General features: G+C 39.3%; 3 protein-coding genes across 6 annotated transcripts; 1 reads left to right on the top strand and 2 right to left on the bottom strand.

Moving 5' to 3' along the window:
• Positions 1-1,813: 1,813 nt before the first annotated feature.
• Positions 1,814-5,898, bottom strand: LOC135598732 (H/ACA ribonucleoprotein complex subunit 3-like protein). Of its 4 annotated transcripts, none has more exons than XM_065092996.1 (4): positions 4,673-4,813; positions 4,446-4,517; positions 4,004-4,046; positions 1,814-2,068 (listed from the first exon to the last, which is right to left on the bottom strand). In XM_065092996.1, the coding sequence occupies exons 2-4, from the start codon at positions 4,497-4,499 to the stop codon at positions 1,971-1,973; spliced, it is 195 nt and encodes a 64-aa protein (XP_064949068.1). In that variant the 5' UTR covers positions 4,500-4,517; positions 4,673-4,813; the 3' UTR covers positions 1,814-1,970. The 4 variants fall into 4 exon arrangements, 2 of the variants coding, with proteins under 2 accessions (XP_064949068.1, XP_064949069.1); XM_065092997.1 differs by having other exon boundaries at positions 4,446-4,508; positions 4,673-4,733; XR_010481680.1 differs by lacking the exons at positions 1,814-2,068; positions 4,004-4,046 and adding exons at positions 5,639-5,729; positions 5,806-5,898 and having other exon boundaries at positions 4,673-5,551.
• Positions 5,899-10,310: 4,412 nt separating this feature from the next.
• On the bottom strand, positions 10,311-14,960 carry LOC135598731 (kinesin-like protein KIN-10A). The gene is made up of 6 exons (XM_065092995.1): positions 14,080-14,960; positions 13,378-13,533; positions 13,153-13,260; positions 12,698-12,808; positions 11,055-12,593; positions 10,311-10,826 (listed from the first exon to the last, which is right to left on the bottom strand). The coding sequence occupies exons 1-6, from the start codon at positions 14,830-14,832 to the stop codon at positions 10,506-10,508; spliced, it is 2,988 nt and encodes a 995-aa protein (XP_064949067.1). The 5' UTR covers positions 14,833-14,960; the 3' UTR covers positions 10,311-10,505.
• A 584-nt stretch (positions 14,961-15,544) lies between these two features.
• On the top strand, positions 15,545-19,912 carry LOC135598730 (KIN14B-interacting protein At4g14310-like). The gene is made up of 3 exons (XM_065092994.1): positions 15,545-17,620; positions 18,332-18,954; positions 19,255-19,912. Exons 1-3 carry the CDS (start codon positions 15,659-15,661, stop codon positions 19,784-19,786), a joined length of 3,117 nt encoding a protein of 1,038 aa, XP_064949066.1. The 5' UTR covers positions 15,545-15,658; the 3' UTR covers positions 19,787-19,912.
• Positions 19,913-22,428: the final 2,516 nt, after the last annotated feature.

Below are 22,428 nucleotides of genomic sequence, written 5' to 3'. Positions count from 1 at the left end.
TGTTACTGTGATGGACGTAACAACTTGTTTTCTTCTAACAACTAGTGCCAATTCTTTGACTTCACTGTTGGCTGGCTGGCTGGCACCCGCCACGGAAAGGCCCCACCCTTACAGGAAGTGTCCCTTCTGTTCCCAGGAGTGAGTACGCATGCGAGGCAACGGGACGACGGTGATGGCCACAACATTGCTTGGCTCGCATATCTTCACGATCTCTCTTTCCATCAGAGAGGATCTTAACGCCTCAGATATAGTGAAGCGGATGCTTTATAATCGGGACGATCATATCGTGCAGACCACCATAAAACATGGGTCTACAGCCCTTCATTTACGTTATTCTCTTAAACCAGTCATATGAAATAAACTCGCCACCTATCACGCATACTCTCTATACACAAATTTTATTAGGCAAAGCAATTTCTTCTAAAAACACAAAAATATATTTTTCACTTTTTTTTTTCACAAAGCATCTATTATATTGTAAAAACGAGATTATTTTTGGTTTTTGCACAGTTGGTGCCTTCGTCCTCCTACATCGAAGAAGCTAATCACCCATATGCAATCTCCCATCGCTTGGGTCCAGATATTTAATGTTCATTAGTATAAGATTTGACACACCGACCTCTCGATCTTAGACTAACCTCCCGCCCAGTCTAACATTGATGGCACATCAATCATCGTCCCCGGGTTCCCACCCCAACATACCAACATTTAATCATTTTATTAAATGATAACTTTCTCATCTTCGGAGCCACCCATACCACTCTTGTTCCTTAGACAAGGATGATGATGATGGGTAAGGCAATAGGGTCTCATAATGAACGACAATTAATAGGATAAAGACTCATTTTATTTTTTAGAAAATAAAATATATAAACTAAAAATAAAGATACTATGTGAAAAAAAAATTGAAACAAAATTATCCAATTTTATTATCTCCTTAAGGGTTCATTCTCCACCGATGGTTTTCCCAGTTTAATAAACAAGCGGGGAAACTTGCTATCCTCGTGTCAAAAACCAAGGCTTTTTTCACTCCACCCACACCATGCACCGAAAACCTACCGGTCTTGCGTTTTTTGTTTGAAACCTGTCGTCAAATTTGTCGCAACAGCAGCGGCTGCCGTCGATCTTCGCATCCCAATGACCAAACGTTCGACAGCGTACTTTGGCCGTAGGCTGGGCGTTCAATCCAACAGCTCTCACGAGTTAGTACCTGTGGTTCGACCAATACCTGCTTCCCACACGTGCTCCCTCGAGGACGCACGGGAACCGTGCGGCTTTGCTACGCGCAAGTAAAGAGGATTGTACAGGGACAGGACCAGATACTACAAACGAACTCATTCCTAAAGCAAAAGGACCAGTGGTGTGTGTCGGCAGATTCTGCCAGCCGAGTGAATACACTTCAGCCTTTTCAAATTGATGTCCAAACAGATGACACAGCAATATTTTAGCCATATATCTCATCCGATCCATAATTTCCTTTGCTATACGTCTCGATAAACTAGACTTTCAAATGAGAACACATACGTAAAACTGTGGCTTAGTTCGGTCAAGATATTGCTTTCCAGATCCAATATATCTGTTCACCGAAAGGCCTTGGGTAGAACTAAGGGGCTAATTAACAGTAAGTTCTTAAGACAGCAAACTGAAGGGAATCAGAAACTGGCCAGAACCTCATTTGCCTAATGGACTGTGCGCAGTCACATTCATGTTTATTACAAACTGCAGAAAGAAAGTCACTACCTTAGAAGTTTCAAGAAAAATGTTTTTAAGTATATGGCACTCCTGAGTATGCTGATTTAGTAGTCTTATGACATGTATGAAGTTTACTAATAAATAGTGCATAACCATCATGATCTACAGTTTTATGCATCAACAAGTAAGATCCTGTCAAGTACAACCATTCTGAAACGTATGATGTGCACTTACTGCGAATACTGCTTTGCGATAATGCAACTGCAAAGCGCAGAAACTCAGTACTTTGGAGGTGGTTGCTGGGTCGGAAGCAACCCGAATCGCTTTTTCAAGAGAACCCGCTGTCTAGAATACTTGTCATCTGGAGAGAAACGAGCTGCAACATGAAGAATGTAAACAAATTTCAGTGAGTGTAATGAATCAACCTTGGGAAATAAGCTAGATAGAAAAAATAGGTATATTTTTTTTACTCTGTTGACATAAGACTGGGTTCCCATTGAATACCATGTGGTAGGGCCCGCCATCAGAATGGTGTTACAGCAATTTTTCAATTAAATACTTGTATTAGTGGCAGAATTATGACATCAATTGGATGCCAAGACTAAGGGCAATTTGCAAAGTGAGAGCAATTGGGCTGCACATTCTTTTCCCTAAAAGAACATAAAACATAAAATACTTTCCAGATTGCTTTGAAAACTCGTGCTTGTTCTGATGTATCAGGAATCTGGGAGCATGCTCCATATAAAAAAGCCAGATAGTAGTGCTCTGCTATTGCCAGGGAACTCCGCAACCATTGCTTCATATGAAATTATTCAAACATAAAGAATGTAATATTTATTGTCAATTATGAAACTTGGTATTGACCTTAAGCTTCAAAATGGAATGTTTAGATGCCTTGAACCAATCTTATGTAAAGCCCAAAATCTACAGGTATCAATATGGAACTCGTACTTTGTAGGAACAAGCATGTAAATTTGAAGGTCTAGTATTTAATTAATTTTTATTTTTATTTCAAGATGTCCAATCATGAATTATCAAGAGTTCTATAGCATGTTGCAAATTTATTCATGAAAGTCTGCAGAGTATTCATATTCAACAACTTTACAATCAAATTCTGCATGCAAGCTCCAAAAGCATGCAATCTATGTCTAAAATTGACTGATCCAAATTGGATAGGCTAAGATACCGGAGACTGGGAGTGCCTGCTAGCATACAAGCTAGAAAATCCAGCATATATATTTGCATCGTAGTTAAAATTCTGATCATGCTGGTTACCTAGTAGACCTTACCACAAAAATTAGAATTTGTCATGATTATCCTAAGTTTTCAATGGCAAATGTGCATATGCTTCCTAGAAGACCTTACCAGTACAAAAAAGTTCAACTGAGAATCAAAGCCATTATCATCGAATCCGCACAAGTAGAAAACACACAATGATCCTTTTCGGAAACAGTTTGATGGCCTAATAGAGAAGAGAGGGATAGAAGAGGAAACTGATCCAGAACATTTTTCCACTGGCTTATTCAAGTCAAATATTTAGGCTTTAAACTCAGATAACTTATACAAAAGGAAGAAAAGAAAATATCAGTACCACATGGAAACTCACATCCACCTCTACCTAATAATGTTGGATACCCATCTCATGTCAGTTACAGAATCACAACTTGAAAATTCATTGAACTTTTTTACTTTGGACGTCAACTAAGTCTGTTCTCTTCCTGTGGGGTTTTGTATTGCTATTATCACCCCTTAACACAATGTACACTCAGACTTACCTAGACTCTCACATTCACCCCAGTGTTGGTGTAAAATGTGTATTTGTCAGAAACATATCCACGACTCAGATGTGTCTTAAAGAATCTGAATACATTGAAATTATTCAAATTACTTCATAACATTCTTCAAATACCAAGTAAGAGAACAGGATACCTACTGTTACTGACTTTCTTGCATTTTTTACTTCAAGCATTTCACATTTCTTTAAGGTCATACTATCCTACTTGTCTCTGTACCTCCATTGTTCTTATCATATGAATCTAGTTATATTTTCTGTAACCATACGCAACATGGTACTCATGTGATCAATAACTTCCAACTAATCACATGATTTCTAATATTTCGAAGATCAGCTTACGTTAATAGTAAATCTGAAACAATTAAGCTCGAATCTTGTTGATTGGGTAGAGTGACGACAAGAGCAAGTTATCGATAATACATAAACAAAGCACTTTGTTACCCTATTGTGGAAGCTTCACAAACTACCAAGAAAAAATGTTCAGGGAAACAAGAGTATGATGAATAGCTAAAATACCTGGATGAGCAGATTGTGTTGCCATCCCCAGCGGTGATTCTTTCTGCATGAAGATCATTATCCCATATCATTTATTTATTAGTTGTAGAAAATATTTCCATAAGTTCAACACACCGATTTTACATATTGACTCCCTCAATTGGTAAAGTTTTTCTTGGGGACGATCCTTCTATGTAATTTTCAATTGATGTTTGTGGGAGTATAATCTCCATCTTCTCTCCCTATCCCCCCAAAAAATTGAAATTTCGATATCCACTAAAAAAACAAAGAAATAAGCTATAGTCCACCAAACTCTTATTCTCAGCTAGTAGATTAAGATACTCCACCAGCATCTCCTCTTACAAGGAACCAAATGACGAACTTCATATCTGCTACTGCTACACGATGGCGGAAACAAAAGCTACGAATAGCAGACATGAGGAGAGGCGAAACAAGCAAGTACCTTCGTGGTGTAGACCTTGTCGCCATTCTCATTGATGTAGAACTGGAGATACATCTTGGTGGCCTGCAACTCCTAGACATCACAGAGAACCATGCACCATAAGCAAGAACCCAACCAACTTATGCCAAAATCTAAAGCTCCAAGATCACCCAGGCCAGCCAAATACATATACGATTGAAGCAAAAGATCGATCATGAAAACTCGCAATCACAGAGCGAAAGACGTACCGCGCGGCGATATTATGACGATGACGATGGGAACGGAACAACCGACTTAGGGTTCCAAGTTCCAGACGAGCGGTTATAGCTAATTTATAGCCAAAGACGGTACACGTGACTTGCACGTGACGCGTAGATCTATAAAGCCCTAAATATTTTAATCGACGGCAAACGGCCAAAGTAACAAATTCCTTCTCATTTCATTTTTCCTTATAAACGAAGCAACTAATTTAGTGATCAAACTCAATGCGGCCACCAAAACGACGGTGTGCCTCACAAGGAAGAGAAATGTTCGTGGACGTCATCGCGTCGGACGCAAGCAACAAAATTTGAGATTTCAGCTAGTGTTTCTTTCTTGTTTCTTCTACAGACGGATTCATATGGAGGCTGCGTCGAATGAATGGAGAGCGCCAGTGGCCTTCTTTTCTTCCCCTACCCCTTCCTCTTCGTTTTCCTTTTCTTCTTCCATCGTTGGCTTTAAGACTGGCGGGGCGATCGGTTCGGATCTCTGCTCTTCGGATCCCGATTCCGACGGGATCACCGCCTTTGATCTCGACGACTTCGTGGTCCCGCTACTGCCACCGGCGGTGGATGATGAGCCCTTTGCCTTGCGGCGGCGTGGCTGCTTGGGGACGGTGGGGAGATCGGGAGCCGTCTGCTCCGCGCCGACGATGCCGGCGGAGCTGCGGTGCCTCCGCCCGTGCTTGGACTCCTCAGAGGTATCCCGTAACCGGGGGTTGTCGCCGGAGACGGCGCCGGACGACTGGTGGCGCCGCGAATGCCGGTCGGAGGAAGAGTCGTCGTGATTCAGGGTGTCTACGCGCCGCGAGGGACGGGGCAGCGGCGTCGCAGACGCCTCGGCAGAGGAACCGCCGCCTTGATGGGGTTCTGCACACACACACAGGTTTAGACCACTGTGCCCGTCTGATCGAGAGATCCAAAAGCAAGAAGGGGACGGTGAAGAGATGGAACGACCTGGTGTGTGGTGCTTGACTTGGGGGGCGGCGGCCGTAGCATCGGCGTCGTCCGCATCCTCGGGGCCCGGCTCCGATTGAAACTCGTTCATCTGGTGTTGGGGGGGGAGCATCAGAGACGTCCGTTACAAGGAGATCAGATCATCATTGATATATATTTATACTCACCCAACTCGGGGAGTGATTGGAGGAGCCGTCGCAACCCACATGCGCCACGTGTTTGACATCGGTGGGGTGTCCGATCTGCATCTCCTGATCCTTGCCGTCTGCACATACGCCATCACATAACAAAAGCAACGAGAAAGATGAACGAGATAAAGCAATAGATGGATAGATCGATAGAGAAGGTGGGCACACCAAAAATTTGGGAGATGTAGCGAAGGCCTTTAAGGAGACCCTTCATTTTGGTACCCATGGGAATGGGGAATGGGGAATGGGGGATGGGGGATGCGGATGATGGATATCTTGTGGGTGGGACGTACCACCAGTGGCTTCTTTTCTGCAATCCCTGCAATTCGTCTTTAAGATTAGTGGTAGTGACAGCTCTGCCACCGCAAATGAAATGGTACCTCCCTGTTCATCGTATCCTGCTAAGCTTACCTTTTTCAGAGCAAATGCATTATGATCTATCACGCTCCTGCCTTGAATCCTGCATCTTCTACCGCCTGCATTACATCGGTTCTTATACGCCTTGCGTCGTCGTCTGATCGCCTCCTCCCGAAGAAAAGAAAGCCTGGCGGACGACGCCTCTCCGTCTGCCTCTACCTACTGCTGCTTTCTTGTTGTTTGTCCAAAGCGATGGTGGGAGAACATGCATGTGTCGGAAGGGGGAAGAGTGAATGGGGATTGCGTCCTCTCGGGCAAGGCAAGCCGGGTGAAAAGACAAGAGAAAATAGCATGAGGAGGAGGAGGAGGAGAGGCGTGGGTTGATGTGAGGGGAGAAACCGGTGGTCGGAGGGGCTCGGTTTTGGTTGCTATTTTAGCTGAAGCATGGGATGGGTGTGGCGCGTGGTAGTATTTGGAGGGGGGCCCTACCGCCAAGGGCGGGAAGGAGCGGTTGGGGAATGGAGGGGTGGCAGTTGCAGCCCCTGAATCGGACGAGTCAATGGGGAGGGGGGATACGACTTGGACTGACCTGATTGCCCTCGCAGGAATGGGCAGGTAGATTGGGTTCGGCTCAAGTCCAATTTTTGCCGGTTCATTATACCAAATGGGTTTTCGCTACCCGTGCGCATTGAAATCTCAAAGGGGAAGATGATCATAGGTGATTACTTGACCATTAAGAATTATGTCTATTGAGACATCTGATTGGTTAATTATATAGTTGTCTATTAGAGTTCATGTGTTATAAACGTCATTTAATATAATATTTTTTTTAAAAAAATTAATTATATCAATTGTGTTATGTGTTTAGTAGACATAATTATTAATTATATTAATTATATCAATTATAATATTAGTGTCTATTGTCGTGTCGACCTCGAAGGAGAAAAAAAAAATAGAAACTTGGAATATTTTTTAAAAATTTACTATATATTCTTTGATAATTAATTCACCAAAGAGTTGAAAGGAATGAGTTTGATTCAAATAGGTTAAACTATAGCATATACATCAAAACACCTATTCCCTTTTGAATATCATGCTGATTATGCATATTTAAGTGGTGCCATATCTAACCAACACTTCAGCCATCGTATAGTTTCCCTATTTCGTTGTCATGCTAACCAAATCGTATAAATCCAAATTTAATAAAACATAAATTAAATAATTTTTACATATTCGAACTTCATTAACAATGTTAGTTAAAAAGAAAATACATGAAGTGATGGACACAAAATGAAGTATTTAGTTCATCCCAACCTCTCTCGCTACCTTATGTGCGTTTCGCGTTTAATCAATCTGATCACACGCTCGATATTAGTCCAATAAATATAAAAATCATGATGATACTATTATATAAAAAAAAAATTAATATTAAAAATTTAAAATTAAATAATGATAGATCATATATACAACACTACTTGTTGGGATGAAACCCCGTGTGTATCATGTTTATATAACAAATATTTTTTTAATTATTGGACAATTCAATTAGATCTCAAACATCATTTTAATAAATTGATTTCAACTCTTCCTTTATTGTATCATATTATTTTTTTAATCATTATTTTTCATAACTTATGAAATTAATGAGAGATGCTTTTGAATACTATATCACGATTTAATTCTTATAGATATAATACATAATAATAAGAAATGATATTTTCTTTACATTTGAGATACTCTCAAAACTATCAATTATTTTTGTTCTATAATATTGTTAGCGACGATATCAATATTATATACGAGTTTACTAATCTTATTTTATTATTCATTTAATCAATTCTTTCAGTGATATGAGGAACAACAATTCCTTAAAAATGATAAATAAGTATCAACTTGTGTCTCCTTGATATCAAGATTAAATTTTAAAATTTTCACTCCCCACTGATTCGCTATTTTCTAAAAATATTATATTATCATATTCAACTATCCTCATGCTATGATCAGAGTAATAAAATATATATCTCTTTAAAAAAATTTAGATAAATAATAAAATATCAAGAAATAGTTCTTAAATATAATTATTTTTTATATGATTTAAAGATTCTTCTCTTTGTAGAATAATCTCAAATATTAGGTTTCCTGTAAGTCCATGACTCAAAAGAAATTGATGAAATTGAATTACTGAGAACATATTTAAGATATATATAATTATCCTTAGAGTTTCTCCTCACATTAATTCGGGTACAAAATAATAATTCATCATGCTACTAATCATATTTATAACAATATGATTTTATCTTTCAATAATCTTATCTTATTTTGACACATCTTGTAAAATATATTGAGCACAAATATTCTACTTTTCTAATAATATAATAAAAAAATCATAATTATGATCGATACTATCATAAAATTTATCACCCCTGTTAGATATAAAATATTTAACTTTTTTATCTAATTATCTCTTAACTTTATTTATGTATCATAAAAGTATCAATAGTATAAGACTTTAGATAGTAATATCTTAGTAGATAATATATAAATATGATAAAATATCTCTAAAGCATATATAATCTCAAAGACTTCGTGAAATTATATTTCTTACCGATATTAGATTATAGAATCATTATAAACTCAAGATTCACATCAATTCTATATAAACTATCATGTAGAATTTAAAAGTTATTTTTTATTAAATCATAAATATATTAAATTTATAATCACCGAAAGAGAAATAATATCCTAACAATTCTAGATAAATAACTCAAATTTCTAAAGTTATAAGAATGTAAAAAATATTATTAAGATATATTAGATGAATCATTTCTAGGCGTCGATAAGTATTCATTATTTTTTTTTTACTTTAAGATGATTCCTTATAAAGATGAATATTTCATAATCTTTTTGTTCTTATATTAAAGTGAATATCTTGTTATATAAGTTGAAGTGTTTTAATCAATCTATTAAATATTAGAAAAAGACTTTTGTAATGTTTGATTTGAAACATAGGTCCAACTTATATTTTTTTTCTTTTCCAACAAAGCCTTATAGTCTATCTTTACATTAACTTTTATTGTTACAAAAATAACATTTTATTACGAAGAATTTTCTTTTAGGAGTTTATATAGTATTCATAAATTCAAATGATTTACGTTTCAACTTTCTTTTATTGTTACCTACCCTGAGTTTTTAATATTTTAATTTTAATTATTTCTAATCACATATACTAGTTAACTTATTTTAGTTTTATTTATCATTAATTTATTATATCTTAAATGAGTCAAATCAAGAAGAACTAGAATTATGAACAAATTATACGAGAAAGGACTCAACTATATTTATGACCAAAGTTTTTGAGGTTATAGTTTTGTCACTCATATCGAAGATATAATATTGAATTCCTCAAATATCAGAATTTCAATTAGTTATTTCATTCAACTGATGACTTATTATTAAATTTAAATTGATCTTTAAAATATTATAATGCACTAGTTGTAGCCTATAATGAAATCTAAATATTATCAATAATTATCATAAAACTAAGTCTTTTATATCTTTTTCGATCATTTATCTCAATTATTTATTTCATATAATTTTTAGTAATTATGTCTATGATCCTTTCAATTAGTCTGATCCTTTCAACTAATGCATCGCTATAGTCATATACAACCAAGGCAGGTTGGTCGTTGCTTACGATTGAACTAGCGACCACCAAAGGTTATCATCCTCAACAAACAATAAATTGTTAGCATCGCATATATATATATATATATATATATATATAAGATGCTTATATTTATTATTTACGCCAATTCGAGAGATGAGCAGTGAAATTCGTGAAATAGCTGATGTAGATCCACCACTTCATCGTAATCATAGGAAATCTACATATCTCACCCACACAACGAAATGGAGAACTTATATAGGCTGCTCCTCGCTAGAGAAATACTGAGTTCCAGTTGTCCATCCATTAGAATTTTACCACTGGACCAATAAACACCGTACATAATCAAGATACTTTAAGATGATTTCTAAAGATAAAATGACAAAATGTCTGTCTATCTCAATGAGAATCATGAACAACATCTGACAGTCAGGAAATAGGTTTACCTACAAGCCTACACAAATATGCCAAGAAAATTCATTAGGCGAATAGAAATAGGCCTTTCAATAAAGCATGAAAGGTATTTGTACCAAGGCAGGTATACACATAACAACACGATCTCCTTGAGTCTCTTGTGGAAAAGACACTAAAACCACATAATGAATGCTGTATAAATGATCTGATGATAATATATACTTGCCTACATCGCATACGTTGACTACACCTGAAGTCCTGTGAGACAGTTTGCATTGATCTCACTGAACTTGGGTGAAAGTACTTCCGAAAACTGAGAATTTTGTCCAACTGGGAGTGTATTCTCTATCGAATCAAGTGGAACGTGATCTGGCTTTTGGATTCCCTTCTTGACGGGGAGTGTATTCTCTATCGAATCAAATGGAACGTGATCTGGCTTTTGGATTCCCTTCTTGATGGGGCGCAAGCAGGCAAGATGAGAATTAAGCTGGTTGTTGCAAATGGGCAGTTTGTTGACTTGAGTACATGCTTCCCTTTCCTTGGCCACTGGAGCTCCTGAAGGATCCTGTTCAAAAACATAGAACTGCAAATTTTAGAACTTCAAGATGAGTAGCTTCAAGATTTACAAAAAACTTGGTTCCTAAATTATGATTTCTCAGCCCCAAAAATGCTCATATATAGTTTTTCAAAGTGTGGAAGTCAGATTACCAACCAAACTGTGAGATAGTTCCAATGTGGACCAATCATAATAACTCAAAACCAGGCAACACAGAAGATAAAGTATTGTACATACCCCAAGCATGAGAAATGTAAATTTATTGTTGCCTTCCTCAAGACTGATCTCGACAAGTTTGCGCAAATCAGCAAGACTGGAATTCTTGGACACCTTAAGCTTCCTGATCAGATTCCCTGAGAATTCCTTGGAGGCCTCCCATTTCACATATATGTCCACAAATCCGTCTGTACCAACCTGTCCAGGGCTGTAATTCTCTTTAAAAGCTTTTGATGGTTCAGAAGAAACACATCTTTTCGAATGCTGATCTGTTGATTTTTCCTCATCCCTGAGCTGAAGTGATGCAAATGGCACCAGTATTGCAGAATCTGGGCTTTCCATGACCGGTGATTCAGGTAGAAACTTGCTTTTAGGTGTGAGTTGTGATTGGTCTGCTTTTGAGCCTAACTTTGATCCAAACTCCTTGCCATTTGCCAAGGGAGATTGCCTGTTTTCATCTTGATGTCTACTCTTCAAAGGAGAGGAAACTTTTACCTGTTGAGCTAGCTCTCTATAGTTGCCGCAAAGTCTGAAAATATTCTGGATACGTGTTTTTCTAGCAGAGACAGGATCTCTAGTGTTCTCAAAAAAGTTGCTTTCTGCTCCTACATGCTTTTGCATTAAATCACTGCCGTACTCTGCATGATCATTGTCTCCGTTCAATCCCGAATCTACCAAAGAAATCAAGCCATTAATCTTAATTGCATGGTTCATGTTCTCATCTACTACTTCCTTGTCAACCTCATCTTCAATGCTTTCTCTGTCTTCTCCTTCTTCATCTCCCTCAAAAACAGTGCTCAAGCACACCTTGTCTGGGAGTCTAAGCATATGAGCACCAGTGTCCTCTTCGAAAGCCAAAAGACAAGGACTAAGTTGGGATAGTTTCTGGTAGCTTTCAAGCTGGTTGGAGTCCTCCTTTATCTCCTTTACCTCGTAAGTATCCTGTTGATCTCCCATGTCCAAATCCATAGATTTCACCATTCCTTGTTCTCTTGCAAAAGTTTCTAGCCGCTTCATAAGACTTCCTCCATCCATGTCCTGCAACACATCCCCAGAAATTTTACCTCTTTCAAGTTCCACTTCCTCAAGTCTCTGCCTAAGCATATTAAGCTCCTCTTGCTGTTGTAACATTCTATCTTCCATCTTCATCAATTCAAGTCGTAAAGTCTTGGTTCTTTGGCCAACCTTCAAGTTGATCTCTTCCTCCTTGACTTCTGCTTCTCTTTCTTCAAAGAGTCGGACCTTTGCTCTGAGCTCTGTAAGTTCTGATTCTTTCTGCAATAGCTTTTTGTGGGCATCATCGCACTCTTTCTCTTTAAGCTTATTCTCCATTTGTAGTTTATAGATGAACTGGTTCATCGCCACAATTCTTGACCTTAGGAGTAAAGAAGACTCATCAGCGTCCACCTTCTCCTTTGGAGTTGGCATATGAGCAACACGGATTATGCATTTTGCTTTAGCTCCATATTCAAGAGTAGAAACAGTCTTGTGAGTTTCCCTGGGATCAGGACTTGCGCACAGAATCATCAAAATCTTTGACCTATCATCTTCAAAGGAATCCTGCAAAAATGGAACAGGCAGGACAATAATTTCTCGATCACTCTGAATCATATGCTCATGAAAAGTAATTTGTTAAAGAAGAGGATGATAAGCTGTGAGATCACCTGTAAAAGCATTGTAAGCTTACTATCCCTGAACGGAACATGAGAATCACCATTTGCAATGGATTCAACCACCCTTTTGAGAGCAACATTCCCTTGGTTTATTTTAGCTGTCTGCCAAAGGTTCGGCAACACTCAAGTCAACATGAGCAGTAAAGCAAACAAAATAAATGGTTTTTGAATAGATCCATCGACATAGCATCATCGAACATCCACTGAGTGAAAATTCAACCGAATTTGTAAAGAAGCAATGTATGCAAAAGAGGGAAGAAAATAATTCACAATTTGACACAATGGAACCATAAAAAACAAGCAAAATTAAATATATCTCAGTAAATCATACATGTATGGAATTATAACTAAAATACCTATCTGTTAACAGATAAGAAGTAATGCAAAAAGGATGACAAGGTTACTTGATTCGCAAAAGGCAAGAAAAATTGTGTGGAATATAATACCTGCATCTTTGCTTCGAGACCAATTTGACCGGCTGCTTCTATGTTTTCAGAACCGGCCATGTCAACCAGCATCAGCCTTCCTCCCACAGATGGAACATCTAAAATTATCTGAATGTTTGTTGAGAACAAAATAAAAGAAATTTCGAAAACTAAGTGATTGTAGTGATTCCGAAGAACAACCATTAGAACAAAACATTAAAGAAGAAGGAAAAAGGACAAACAAACCATGCAGTGGCTACGTGAACTTCTTTCATTGCAGAGAGTGCTTTTAACAATCCGCCGCTTTTCAACTTTGGCAACTTCCCTTGTAATTTTCCCTGCTTCGTTACCGCATATGTAACTTGCATTTTTAGCCTTTTTACCCATCACCTCCAGCCGAACCTGTTCAGCAGAGTCAGCAGGGCAGCATTAGAAAGAGATATGTAGCTCATTCTTCCTTTTTTCCTCTACTGGTTTCTTGCGGCAAAAGATATCGAACAATTTAAAATAATTATGAGCTTAAATTATGATCTGATCCTTGCAAATAACAGAGGATCGCCATGAATCTGTCAAAGGGGACCAGCGCAATGGGTAATTAGAACACGAAAGAGGAAGACTAGGGCAGAAACACAACTACTTCAAAATATAGTTCGGACGAAGAAGAACAACATTTTGGTTTCCAATTTCTAGCATAGCCAGACAAATCGTTCCAATTTTCTTTGGATCATTGTTCAACGACGACACGCTGAATGAAGAATAAAGTGGTTGAACAAAGGTGAAATCATCGGGAGGATACCACAGTTAGGGCTTTGGTAGAACACAACAGACAATTTCTTTAACCCTAGATAAAATTAGCAATATATACAATTCGAATCAAGAAAATTATCGGGCAAAATAAGCCAAAAAACAAAGAACGAAAGAGAAAGTAGAGCAGCAGGCGCATCGAACCTTGGGCGTATTATTGCCTTTGGGAGGACCGACGGTGGGTCCTCCTCCTCCTCCTCCGGCCCCGTTGGGAGCCCCCGAGAGAAGATCGTAGATCTCTTCGTTGTAAATCTCCAATACCGCGACCTTGACGAACAGACCAGAAAGGAGTCCGCCGCCTTCGTCATCGTCGCCGTCGACGGCTGCGTCAGAGGAGCTGCCATCGGGACCATCGCCTTCTCCTCCTCCTCCCAAGATGTCCCTGAGAGCCATGTACACGATGCCGGGCTGCTTGGGACAGCCGAACATGGTGTGGCTCTTGCCGGAACCGGTGGGACCGTACATCATGATGGTGCACTTGGCCCCCAGGCGCACGCCCTCAACTCTGGACCCCACGAAGCGGCGATAGAAGGCCTCGAGGTCCTCGTGCTCGGATAGGGAGACGCCGTCGAGGGCGAAGTCGCGGTAGCCGACGTCGGTGCGGACGCGGAGGGAGCGGCCATCGCCAGATATCTCGAGGACGGAGGACGTCGGCTTGTCCTTGCGATGATCGGCGGGGTAGTTGCGAATCCGGCCGATGACTTCGACGGGGTGCTCGCCCGGGGGAGGAGGCGGCGTGGGAGCGGCTGCAGCGGGGGCCTTCGCGATGGGGTTGGGGCTGGGGAAGTGAAGGAGGCGGTGCTTGGATTGCTGGGGAGTAGGGGTGAGGTTGGTGGTCTTGGAGTGGTAACGAGGAGTAGTAGGAGTGCTTCGTGGTGACGGTGTGGGAGGAGCCATCGGAGTCCGAAGGGTTGCAACGAATGTAACTGATCGAGAGGTGAGAAGCGTCGAGAATTGGAGAGAAGGAAGGTTGGTCTTCTTCTCGTTCTTTCTCTCGTCGTCGCTGTTGTTGTTAGAGCTGCTGGGAGCGGTGTTGTTGGGGATTCGAAATCGATCGGAATGTAGCCGTTATGAGGGGAGGGAGAAGTCGTCCTACCCCACGGAGTAACGGCTATTTTTTTCTGAGTTTTGGTTAACTCACACTGGTAAACTATATATATATATATATATATATATATATATATATATATATATATATATATATATATATATATATATATATATATATTAAAGAATAAATGCATGCGGGTTATGAAATATAATGCATAAATCTTAGACCATTTCCTATTAAGATTCTTCTCGAGTCATTCACTTGTATTCGTCCACAAATGTTAAAGATTGGATGAGCACTGAAATGTTCGATCATAGTGTCATTAAGATAAACAACTCTAACGAACTGAGAAGCCCATTATGATCGAGAGGCATTCGAGTTGGAGCCCAAGTCCATAACTCGATTGGATTTTCCATGACTGCACTGTATTCCGAAGATTCTTCCCGCTCGACAGTAACCGTTTAAATTTCAAATCGACCCTCGTTCCCGCGTCGCGTTCGTCTTTCTTTAACATTGCCTTTTCCGATCATAAACAAATAAAAAAAGAAGACCCAGAAAGGGGGGAAAAAAAATCTGTTCTCTTTCTCTTCCTTCTTCTCGAACTGGGTTGGTCTCCTGTCACTTCCCATCCTTGGCGAAACCCTATTGCTAGCCCTTCCTCGCTGACGAGATATGTCATCGCGGCTCAAGGAGAGAGGCGGGGGAGGGGTAAAGATTCTGGCGTCCAAGCCACAAAAGTTTCCCATCGATTCCACCCCGAACGACAAAGGACCTGCCGCCGGCCGGAGAAGGACACCCATTGCTGCCGGCAAGGAGAATTCCAGAATCCTCTCCGGCAGGAAGGTCTCCGGCGCCCGTCTTAACCCGCTGCCCAAGCTCGTCGAGAAGCCGGCGGCCGCTGCCGGCGTGCGGTGGTCCACTTCGTCTTTGCCGAGAGGTAAGGCTCTCAATCCTTCGGATATTTCGGGGATCTTCAATGATCTCCGTAGCGATCGCCGCTTACCTAGGGTTTCCGCGTCCGATCGCACGGGAAGAGCTCTAGGGAGGGATCTAGAAGCAGAGGCCGCTGGGAGGAAGAGTTTTGGCGAGATTAGGGCTTCGGCTGTGTGCCAGCAGGGTAAAGAGGTTTTAGACTCGAATCTCAAGAAAACTGATGAGAGACTGGCTGCCGGAACTCGGGTTTCAGGGCAGCAGAACCCTAAGCCTAACGGATTTATAGCCATGCAAGTTGCCAAGAAAGCTGCAAAGATTTCAGATGCCACCTCACAGAAACTTGGTGGCAGAACTGGAACCAGTTCGATCTCTGAGAAACGTAGCCGGAAAGAATCGGTTACCTCAAAGCCATTGTTAGCCGAGGATGCTGATGGTTACCAAGGAAGCACCGCAGAACACGAAAACAAAGCCCTTTTGTTGGTGGATAAATCAGGAGTCATTTGTTCGACTGAAAGCACAGCTGTAGAATCTAATAAACATAATCTCTTTATCGTTTCAAGTTCAATATCTCATGTTCCCGATCAAAGTAATTTGAAGGACAGAAGTTGTGCAACATCTGATTCAACAACTCAAGATGGATTCGATAAAGATGTGACTCATGTTTCATCAAACAAGAAGAAAGATTGCTTAGTTTTGCAATCTGAGGCCTCAAGAACACTCAGCAGCGGCGTTAAGAATGGCCCCGGTGACAAAGGTTGTATTGATTCTCTACCAAAGGTGGAAGCTGTACAGAAGCCCTCTGCATATATTACAGCCTTTGACAAAAATGATGACCTGAATGGTGCTCCTGTGGTTAATAAATACCCAAGCAAACTGCATGAGAAGCTGGCATTGTTGGAAGGAAAAGTCCAAAAAATTGCTTCTGAAATTAAGAGAACTAAGGAAATGTTGGATAGCAATAACCCAGATGACTCTAAGCTGATTCTGTCTGATATCCAGAGTAAGATATCTGGGATTGAGAAAGCTGTAGGCCATACGATTGATGGTGCTGTATCACAATTTGATACATCCAAAATTATTGCAGTTGACTGCCAGGGTACTGAAATTGTCATCTCAGGTCAGTGTGAAGAAACGAGTGTTCCAGGTAATTCAGTTAATGGTTTGAATCATGAAGAATTAGAAGCAAGGTTCTTTCCTCATCATAAGTTATTGAGAAACCGGAGATCATCCAGTGTGGCTGGAGGACATAGGTCAAATACTCATGGAAATCCAGATGTTGAAGGCGGGTCATTGAGTCCTGTTGATGAAAATCCCATTGCATTGGAATTCTTGGCTTCTCTAGATTTGGTACAAGGTGAGCTTAACAAGCATGCTCCGATTTTGGAATCCGAGCATGTGGCAGCACGAGGGTTGAGGGATGAAAGAGGCTCATCAGCTGCACAATGTGTTCCAAGGAAGATGGTGCATGAGCATTGCAAAGGTGAAATCGAACTCATGGCAACTGAAAAGCTTGAAGAGTTTGATGACCAGGAGATGAAACCTGCACTGATATTGCATGTAGACAATGAAGACCCCTCCGTGAAGCAGTTATGTGAGATAGGACAAAAGCCCTCAACTGGTGGATGGTTTGTTTCAGAAGAAGCTGTTCTTCTTGCTCATGATGATGGATCTTGTTCCTACTATGACATAGCTAATCATGAGGTGAAAAATTGAACTTCAAATTTTCATCAATAATTTCTCTTTAGTCTGCTTGAAGTCTTTTTCTTTTTCCCGTGGGATAGAATGCACTCCTTCCAGATATTGATGAAAGTGATGGATATATATATTGCTCGCTTATGAATTATTTCTTGCCATCTTATCTTAACATTATATAATTATCTTCAGTCCGTTGCTATATGGCAGCCCATATTTGCATATCTACGTTTGGAATTTTATATGCTACTCTTTTTGGGAGGAAAGAGGCACTGCCTAAGCTATACACGTGAGCTATGAAACCAAGAGGTACATGCCTTGTTAAGCATGCAACAGATCGAAACAGAGCATTTACATTGAGCTACCCAAATTTAAGGTTTATTCTATCCAGTGCTTCCTTAGTCACTATTTCTATGTTTGCGAGACATTCATAAGACATCTCTGTTCACTTTCCTGCCATATACCCTCAGTCAACAGCACCAATTGTGTCTACCCTCAGTTGACAGCATCCTGAAGCCAACATTTTTGAGGTTCTGAAATGGATGCAAAAGTATATATGTCTATGATGCTGATTTACTTCTTTTGTAGGACATTCCTATTACGCAGGCAATGGGGAACATAAACCGATTATTGGTTTTGTATAATTACATGATGCTTACTGAAACATAATAAAAACTTGTCTTGCATTTACTAATTTACTGGTAACATTTACTGTTACAGTTCAAGTCTGAATACAAGCCACCAGCAGGAGTGTCAAGTAATTTATGGGGTGACTGCTGGTTAATCCGTGCACCCTGTACAGATGGATGCACTGGAAAATATATTGTCGCAGCATCAGCTGGGAATGCTCTAGAATCTGGCTTTTGTTCGTGGGATTTTTATACCAGGGATGTAAGAGCTTTTTCACTTGGGGATGCTGCAACTAGTTCTTCTTCACAGTCATCATCCATGATGGTTCTCGGCCCAAGCGATACAGGTTTGAGAAGTTCTTCGAGCACAATTCAAACTGTTGGACAACAACAGTGGTGGTACAAGCCTTGTGGACCACTGTTAATCTGCACTGGCAATGGACAAAAACTTGTCAGTGCTTATGATATCCGTGATGGGGATTTAGTAATGAAGTGGGAAGTCAATAGTCCGGTGATGGGAATGGAGTACTCAAGTCCTTTACAATGGCGAAGTAGGGGTAAGGTGATTGTAGTAGGAACTGAAGCCATTAGCCTTTGGGATGTGAATTCTGTTAACCCACAGCCTTTGTTATCTGTTGCTTGTGCTGGTAAGAAGGTTTATTCCCTTCATGTCAACAACACTGATGCTGAATTGGGTGGTGGTGTTCGTCAGAGGTGAGTTTTTAGTTTAAATATAAATTTCGACTTTTATCTTTCAATTGAATGGAAACAGATGGAAGATAACTTGCATTTGTTTGACTTAAGAATTTGGTTTCCAGGGGATTATATGCATCTCTAATACCTTTTAACAAAGGCCATCATTTCATCACGGCCTGTTGTGTCACCACAGTACTCAATGTATCACCACTAATGCAAAAGATGTCATTTAAAATGCACTATCAACTCATATAACTTTTTTTTGTTTTTGTTATATTTACTCAGTTTAATTCCTCTAATATTTGAGTTAATCTGCAGAGTGAGCTCATCTGAAGTGGAGGGCAATGATGGTGCGTTCTGCACGCAAGAAAGCATCAATGTTCTTGACTTCCGTCTCCCAGCCGGTGTTGGTCTCAGAATATCAAGGCATGGTGGGATCGGGCACTCCATCTACTCACGTGGGGACTCCATATATATTGGAAGCACTGAAGGAAGATTGCCCATAAAGGGCAGTCCACGATCTCGTGTGCAACATTACTCCTTGCGTAAAGGAAAGCTTGTCACAACATATGAATTGCCGGAACTTAATACTCGCTTTCACCATTCTTGCTTGACTCAAGTCTGGGGAAGTACCGATATCGTCATGGGCATTTGTGAGATGGGGCTTTTCGTCTTCGATGCTTCTCAGGATGTAAGATCGCAAGCTTTATGCTTCGATGGGGGGAACACAGTAGGTGTGAAGGAAACTATTGGCCCCGATGATCTATACCGACCTACTTTTGATTATAGTGGATCGAGAGTTCTCGTCATATCAAGAGATCGCCCTGCTTCTTGGAGGTATTTATTGTGATATAATGTATTTGCTCTGGAACCCGTCTAAACACGTACAGCCTAAGTGTTCTGTATTATCTAGTGTTGTATTCGGCAAGAATCTTGTTCTCAACTTCTGATGTAAATAGTTGAATGCAGTTCCTGAGCCGAGTTCTATGATTTTAGATTTCTTTCTTTGTTGTTATGCTCTTTGGCTATTTGAATGTCTCTAGACAATAGCTAGTCCAGTTAATAAGTTGTTATGCAAACATCAGTCGTATATTCTTCTTTTAGGAATTTTTGAAAATTTGGGGGAAGGATTTGATTATCACAAGAAAATAATTTAGATTTCAATATAGATTTCTTGTTAAATAGATGTACTAAACATGAAATTATGAAAAGCTTTCCAGAGCAATAAAGGTTAGACTTCTCAAAAATCGAATGCATGCTCTGATATTTTGACGTTTTAATTTGTTGTTGCCTCAAGCTCTCTCTTTCATCTTCTCTTTAGGTCCAATTGCCTTTTTTTTTTTTAAGGCTCTTGGTTTCTTTTATTTTGTTACATTTAGGTTTGCCGCACCCCTCTTTTATGGAAGAGAATTCTCCTCATGAAGATTAGACTCTTAATCGAAATTTAACTTTTTTTCCAATTCAGATTGATTTTAGTTGAGACTTTGAGTTGATTGAACTTAAGTTTTGAGCTTAGGTTTGGATTTGTGTTCGAGTTGCCTGTGCTTTAATGTGTTTTAACTAAGCAAAAGCATATGATATGCTTGTTATGCCTAATATAACGTTAACAGTGAAAGTGTCTCCACATGCTCAGTATATCCTAATCGAGTAGAAGTGTGCGATGCATTTATTGCTAACCTTCGTAGTCGAAGTGTTTTCTTTTGCTTCGATACGTCATAATTGAGAAAAGCATGTGACATAATCTTGTCAACCGAGGTGTCTCTCTCGATTGATGTGTCTTAATCAGATAAAACATCCGACGCACTTGATGCAGTCTTCAGATCCATGACATCTCCCCATATATGACATCCATCTCAGGCAAAGGCACTCAAGATGATATGACCAATATTCAGGAGCATTAGATGTAATATATCTGCTATGGAGATCTAGATGTGATGTGGTATGATGATCGTCAATAAGTGCACCAAGTGGGCTAAACTCGAATGACCACATCTGATACTAATCCCAAATCCCAACATGTCCTTATATGCTTGTGTTAGTTTGGCAAGTCTCATAGTCCCACATCGAAAAAATCAGGCTTGTTATCTCCTATTGAAACTATAAATAAGGGCCTGGGCTTTGAAGTCAGATGCACCACAAGAGGTACCACAAGTGGCATCACAAGAAAAATCTAAGTGTTTGCTTTGGATTTAAGTCCATACTCAGTTAAATAATTTGAGCTTATAGTTGAGATTTTTTCTTGTTTAGTATTTTCGGGTGTTTTATGACCTACGAACATCTTCCTAAAGCATTTGAATAGTCACTTTTTATAGTAGTGATTTGCTCCTTTTTCGTCCGTGGATGTAGGTCAAAGTCAATTGACCGAACCACGTAGGCTAGCTCTAACAGCTTGCAATCAATTGCTTCTCAAATGGTAATTTTTTTTTTTATTTTTTTAATTAATTGCTTATTTCCAATACCTCTTTAATATACCATGATAACAAATGAAAGTTTACCCATCATCATGCTAAATATGATTATCCAGAAGATATTCGTTAGCTTAGCTAATAGAGAGTTTGATAATTTATTGTAGGGTTCTAGGTTTGATCTCATCTTTGTTACTTACACTTTATATATATATAAAAAAATGATCATCCAAATTTGTTTCTAATTATTCAGTATAGCAGTGTGAGACAATATTCAGTAGGCCTATTGTTATCGACATTACAAAACGATTGTTAAGCCATAAAAGAATTTAAAAAAATCATATCTAGCTAGATATGATCATATACAGTAAAACCAGTTGATAGAAAGATATTTCTATAATGATAATGCATAGGCATTTATTAAAATGTTGTTTGTAGTTTTGTTGGTACTGACAAGAATAGAGTTTAGTTATTTTATAAATATTAACTCTAGGTTTTGACAAAGGAGATCAAGATGTGAGTAATAATTTGGATACTTGGGTTTATGTGAGAGGTTTATAAATAGATTTGTATTTGAGTAAGAATAACTCAAAGATTTTGTAATTGATCTAAATAGTTTAGTGTTATCTGATTAGTAGAAAGTGGTGATTCATGTTAATTTTGAATCGATTTTTTTGGTATAGTTTGAATTTTTTTTTAACTTCTTTTTACTCTTTCTAACAGGTTTAATGGCTATAATAAAAATATTTAAATTAACTTATAAGAGTTTGTATTGAATTGTGGAAAATGTAATGCAGATATATCGCATTCAAATGGATTCATACATCTATGCTGGTTCAGTTTCTCATGGCACTCAACAAATGCCGACAGTTTTATGTACCCCCCTTATCTCTTCTACCTAACACCATCGTACTAGAGACCAAGCTGGTCTTTTAATTGGTCAGCGTGTTCGACATTCTTCTCACACCACAGCTACGTAGTAGCTGTGGAACGCCAATTACATCATGCTTTATTCCATGGGAGGAGCTGCTGCTCACTGCTTTAGACGAGAAGTCAATCCTCTGCTCTTGGATTTATTAATGGACAA

This window comes from Musa acuminata, chromosome BXJ2-1, assembly GCF_036884655.1.
Source record: "Musa acuminata AAA Group cultivar baxijiao chromosome BXJ2-1, Cavendish_Baxijiao_AAA, whole genome shotgun sequence".
Taxonomy (NCBI): domain Eukaryota; kingdom Viridiplantae; phylum Streptophyta; class Magnoliopsida; order Zingiberales; family Musaceae; genus Musa; species Musa acuminata.
This window is presented reverse-complemented; position numbering and strand designations above follow the sequence as displayed.

Bases quoted from the DNA above. Each gene is read 5' to 3' on its own strand.
- LOC135598732 (XM_065092996.1), bottom strand. From the start codon at position 4,499: ATGTATCTCCAGTTCTACATCAATGAGAATGGCGACAAGGTCTACACC. The intron at 4,047-4,445 runs GTACTTGCTTGT...ATCTTCATGCAG, and splicing joins ACAAGGTCTACACCACGAAG to AAAGAATCACCGCTGGGGAT. The intron at 2,069-4,003 runs GTATTTTAGCTA...TTCATGTTGCAG, and splicing joins AACACAATCTGCTCATCCAG to CTCGTTTCTCTCCAGATGAC.
- LOC135598731 (XM_065092995.1), bottom strand. From the start codon at position 14,832: ATGGCTCCTCCCACACCGTCACCACGAAGCACTCCTACTACTCCTCGT. The intron at 13,534-14,079 runs GTTCGATGCGCC...TCTGCTGAACAG, and splicing joins AAGGCAATAATACGCCCAAG to GTTCGGCTGGAGGTGATGGG. The intron at 10,827-11,054 runs GTATGTACAATA...GTTTTTGAACAG, and splicing joins TTACATTTCTCATGCTTGGG to GATCCTTCAGGAGCTCCAGT.
- LOC135598730 (XM_065092994.1), top strand. From the start codon at position 15,659: ATGTCATCGCGGCTCAAGGAGAGAGGCGGGGGAGGGGTAAAGATTCTG. The intron at 17,621-18,331 runs GTGAAAAATTGA...TTACTGTTACAG, and splicing joins ATGACATAGCTAATCATGAG to TTCAAGTCTGAATACAAGCC. The intron at 18,955-19,254 runs GTGAGTTTTTAG...GTTAATCTGCAG, and splicing joins GGTGGTGGTGTTCGTCAGAG to AGTGAGCTCATCTGAAGTGG.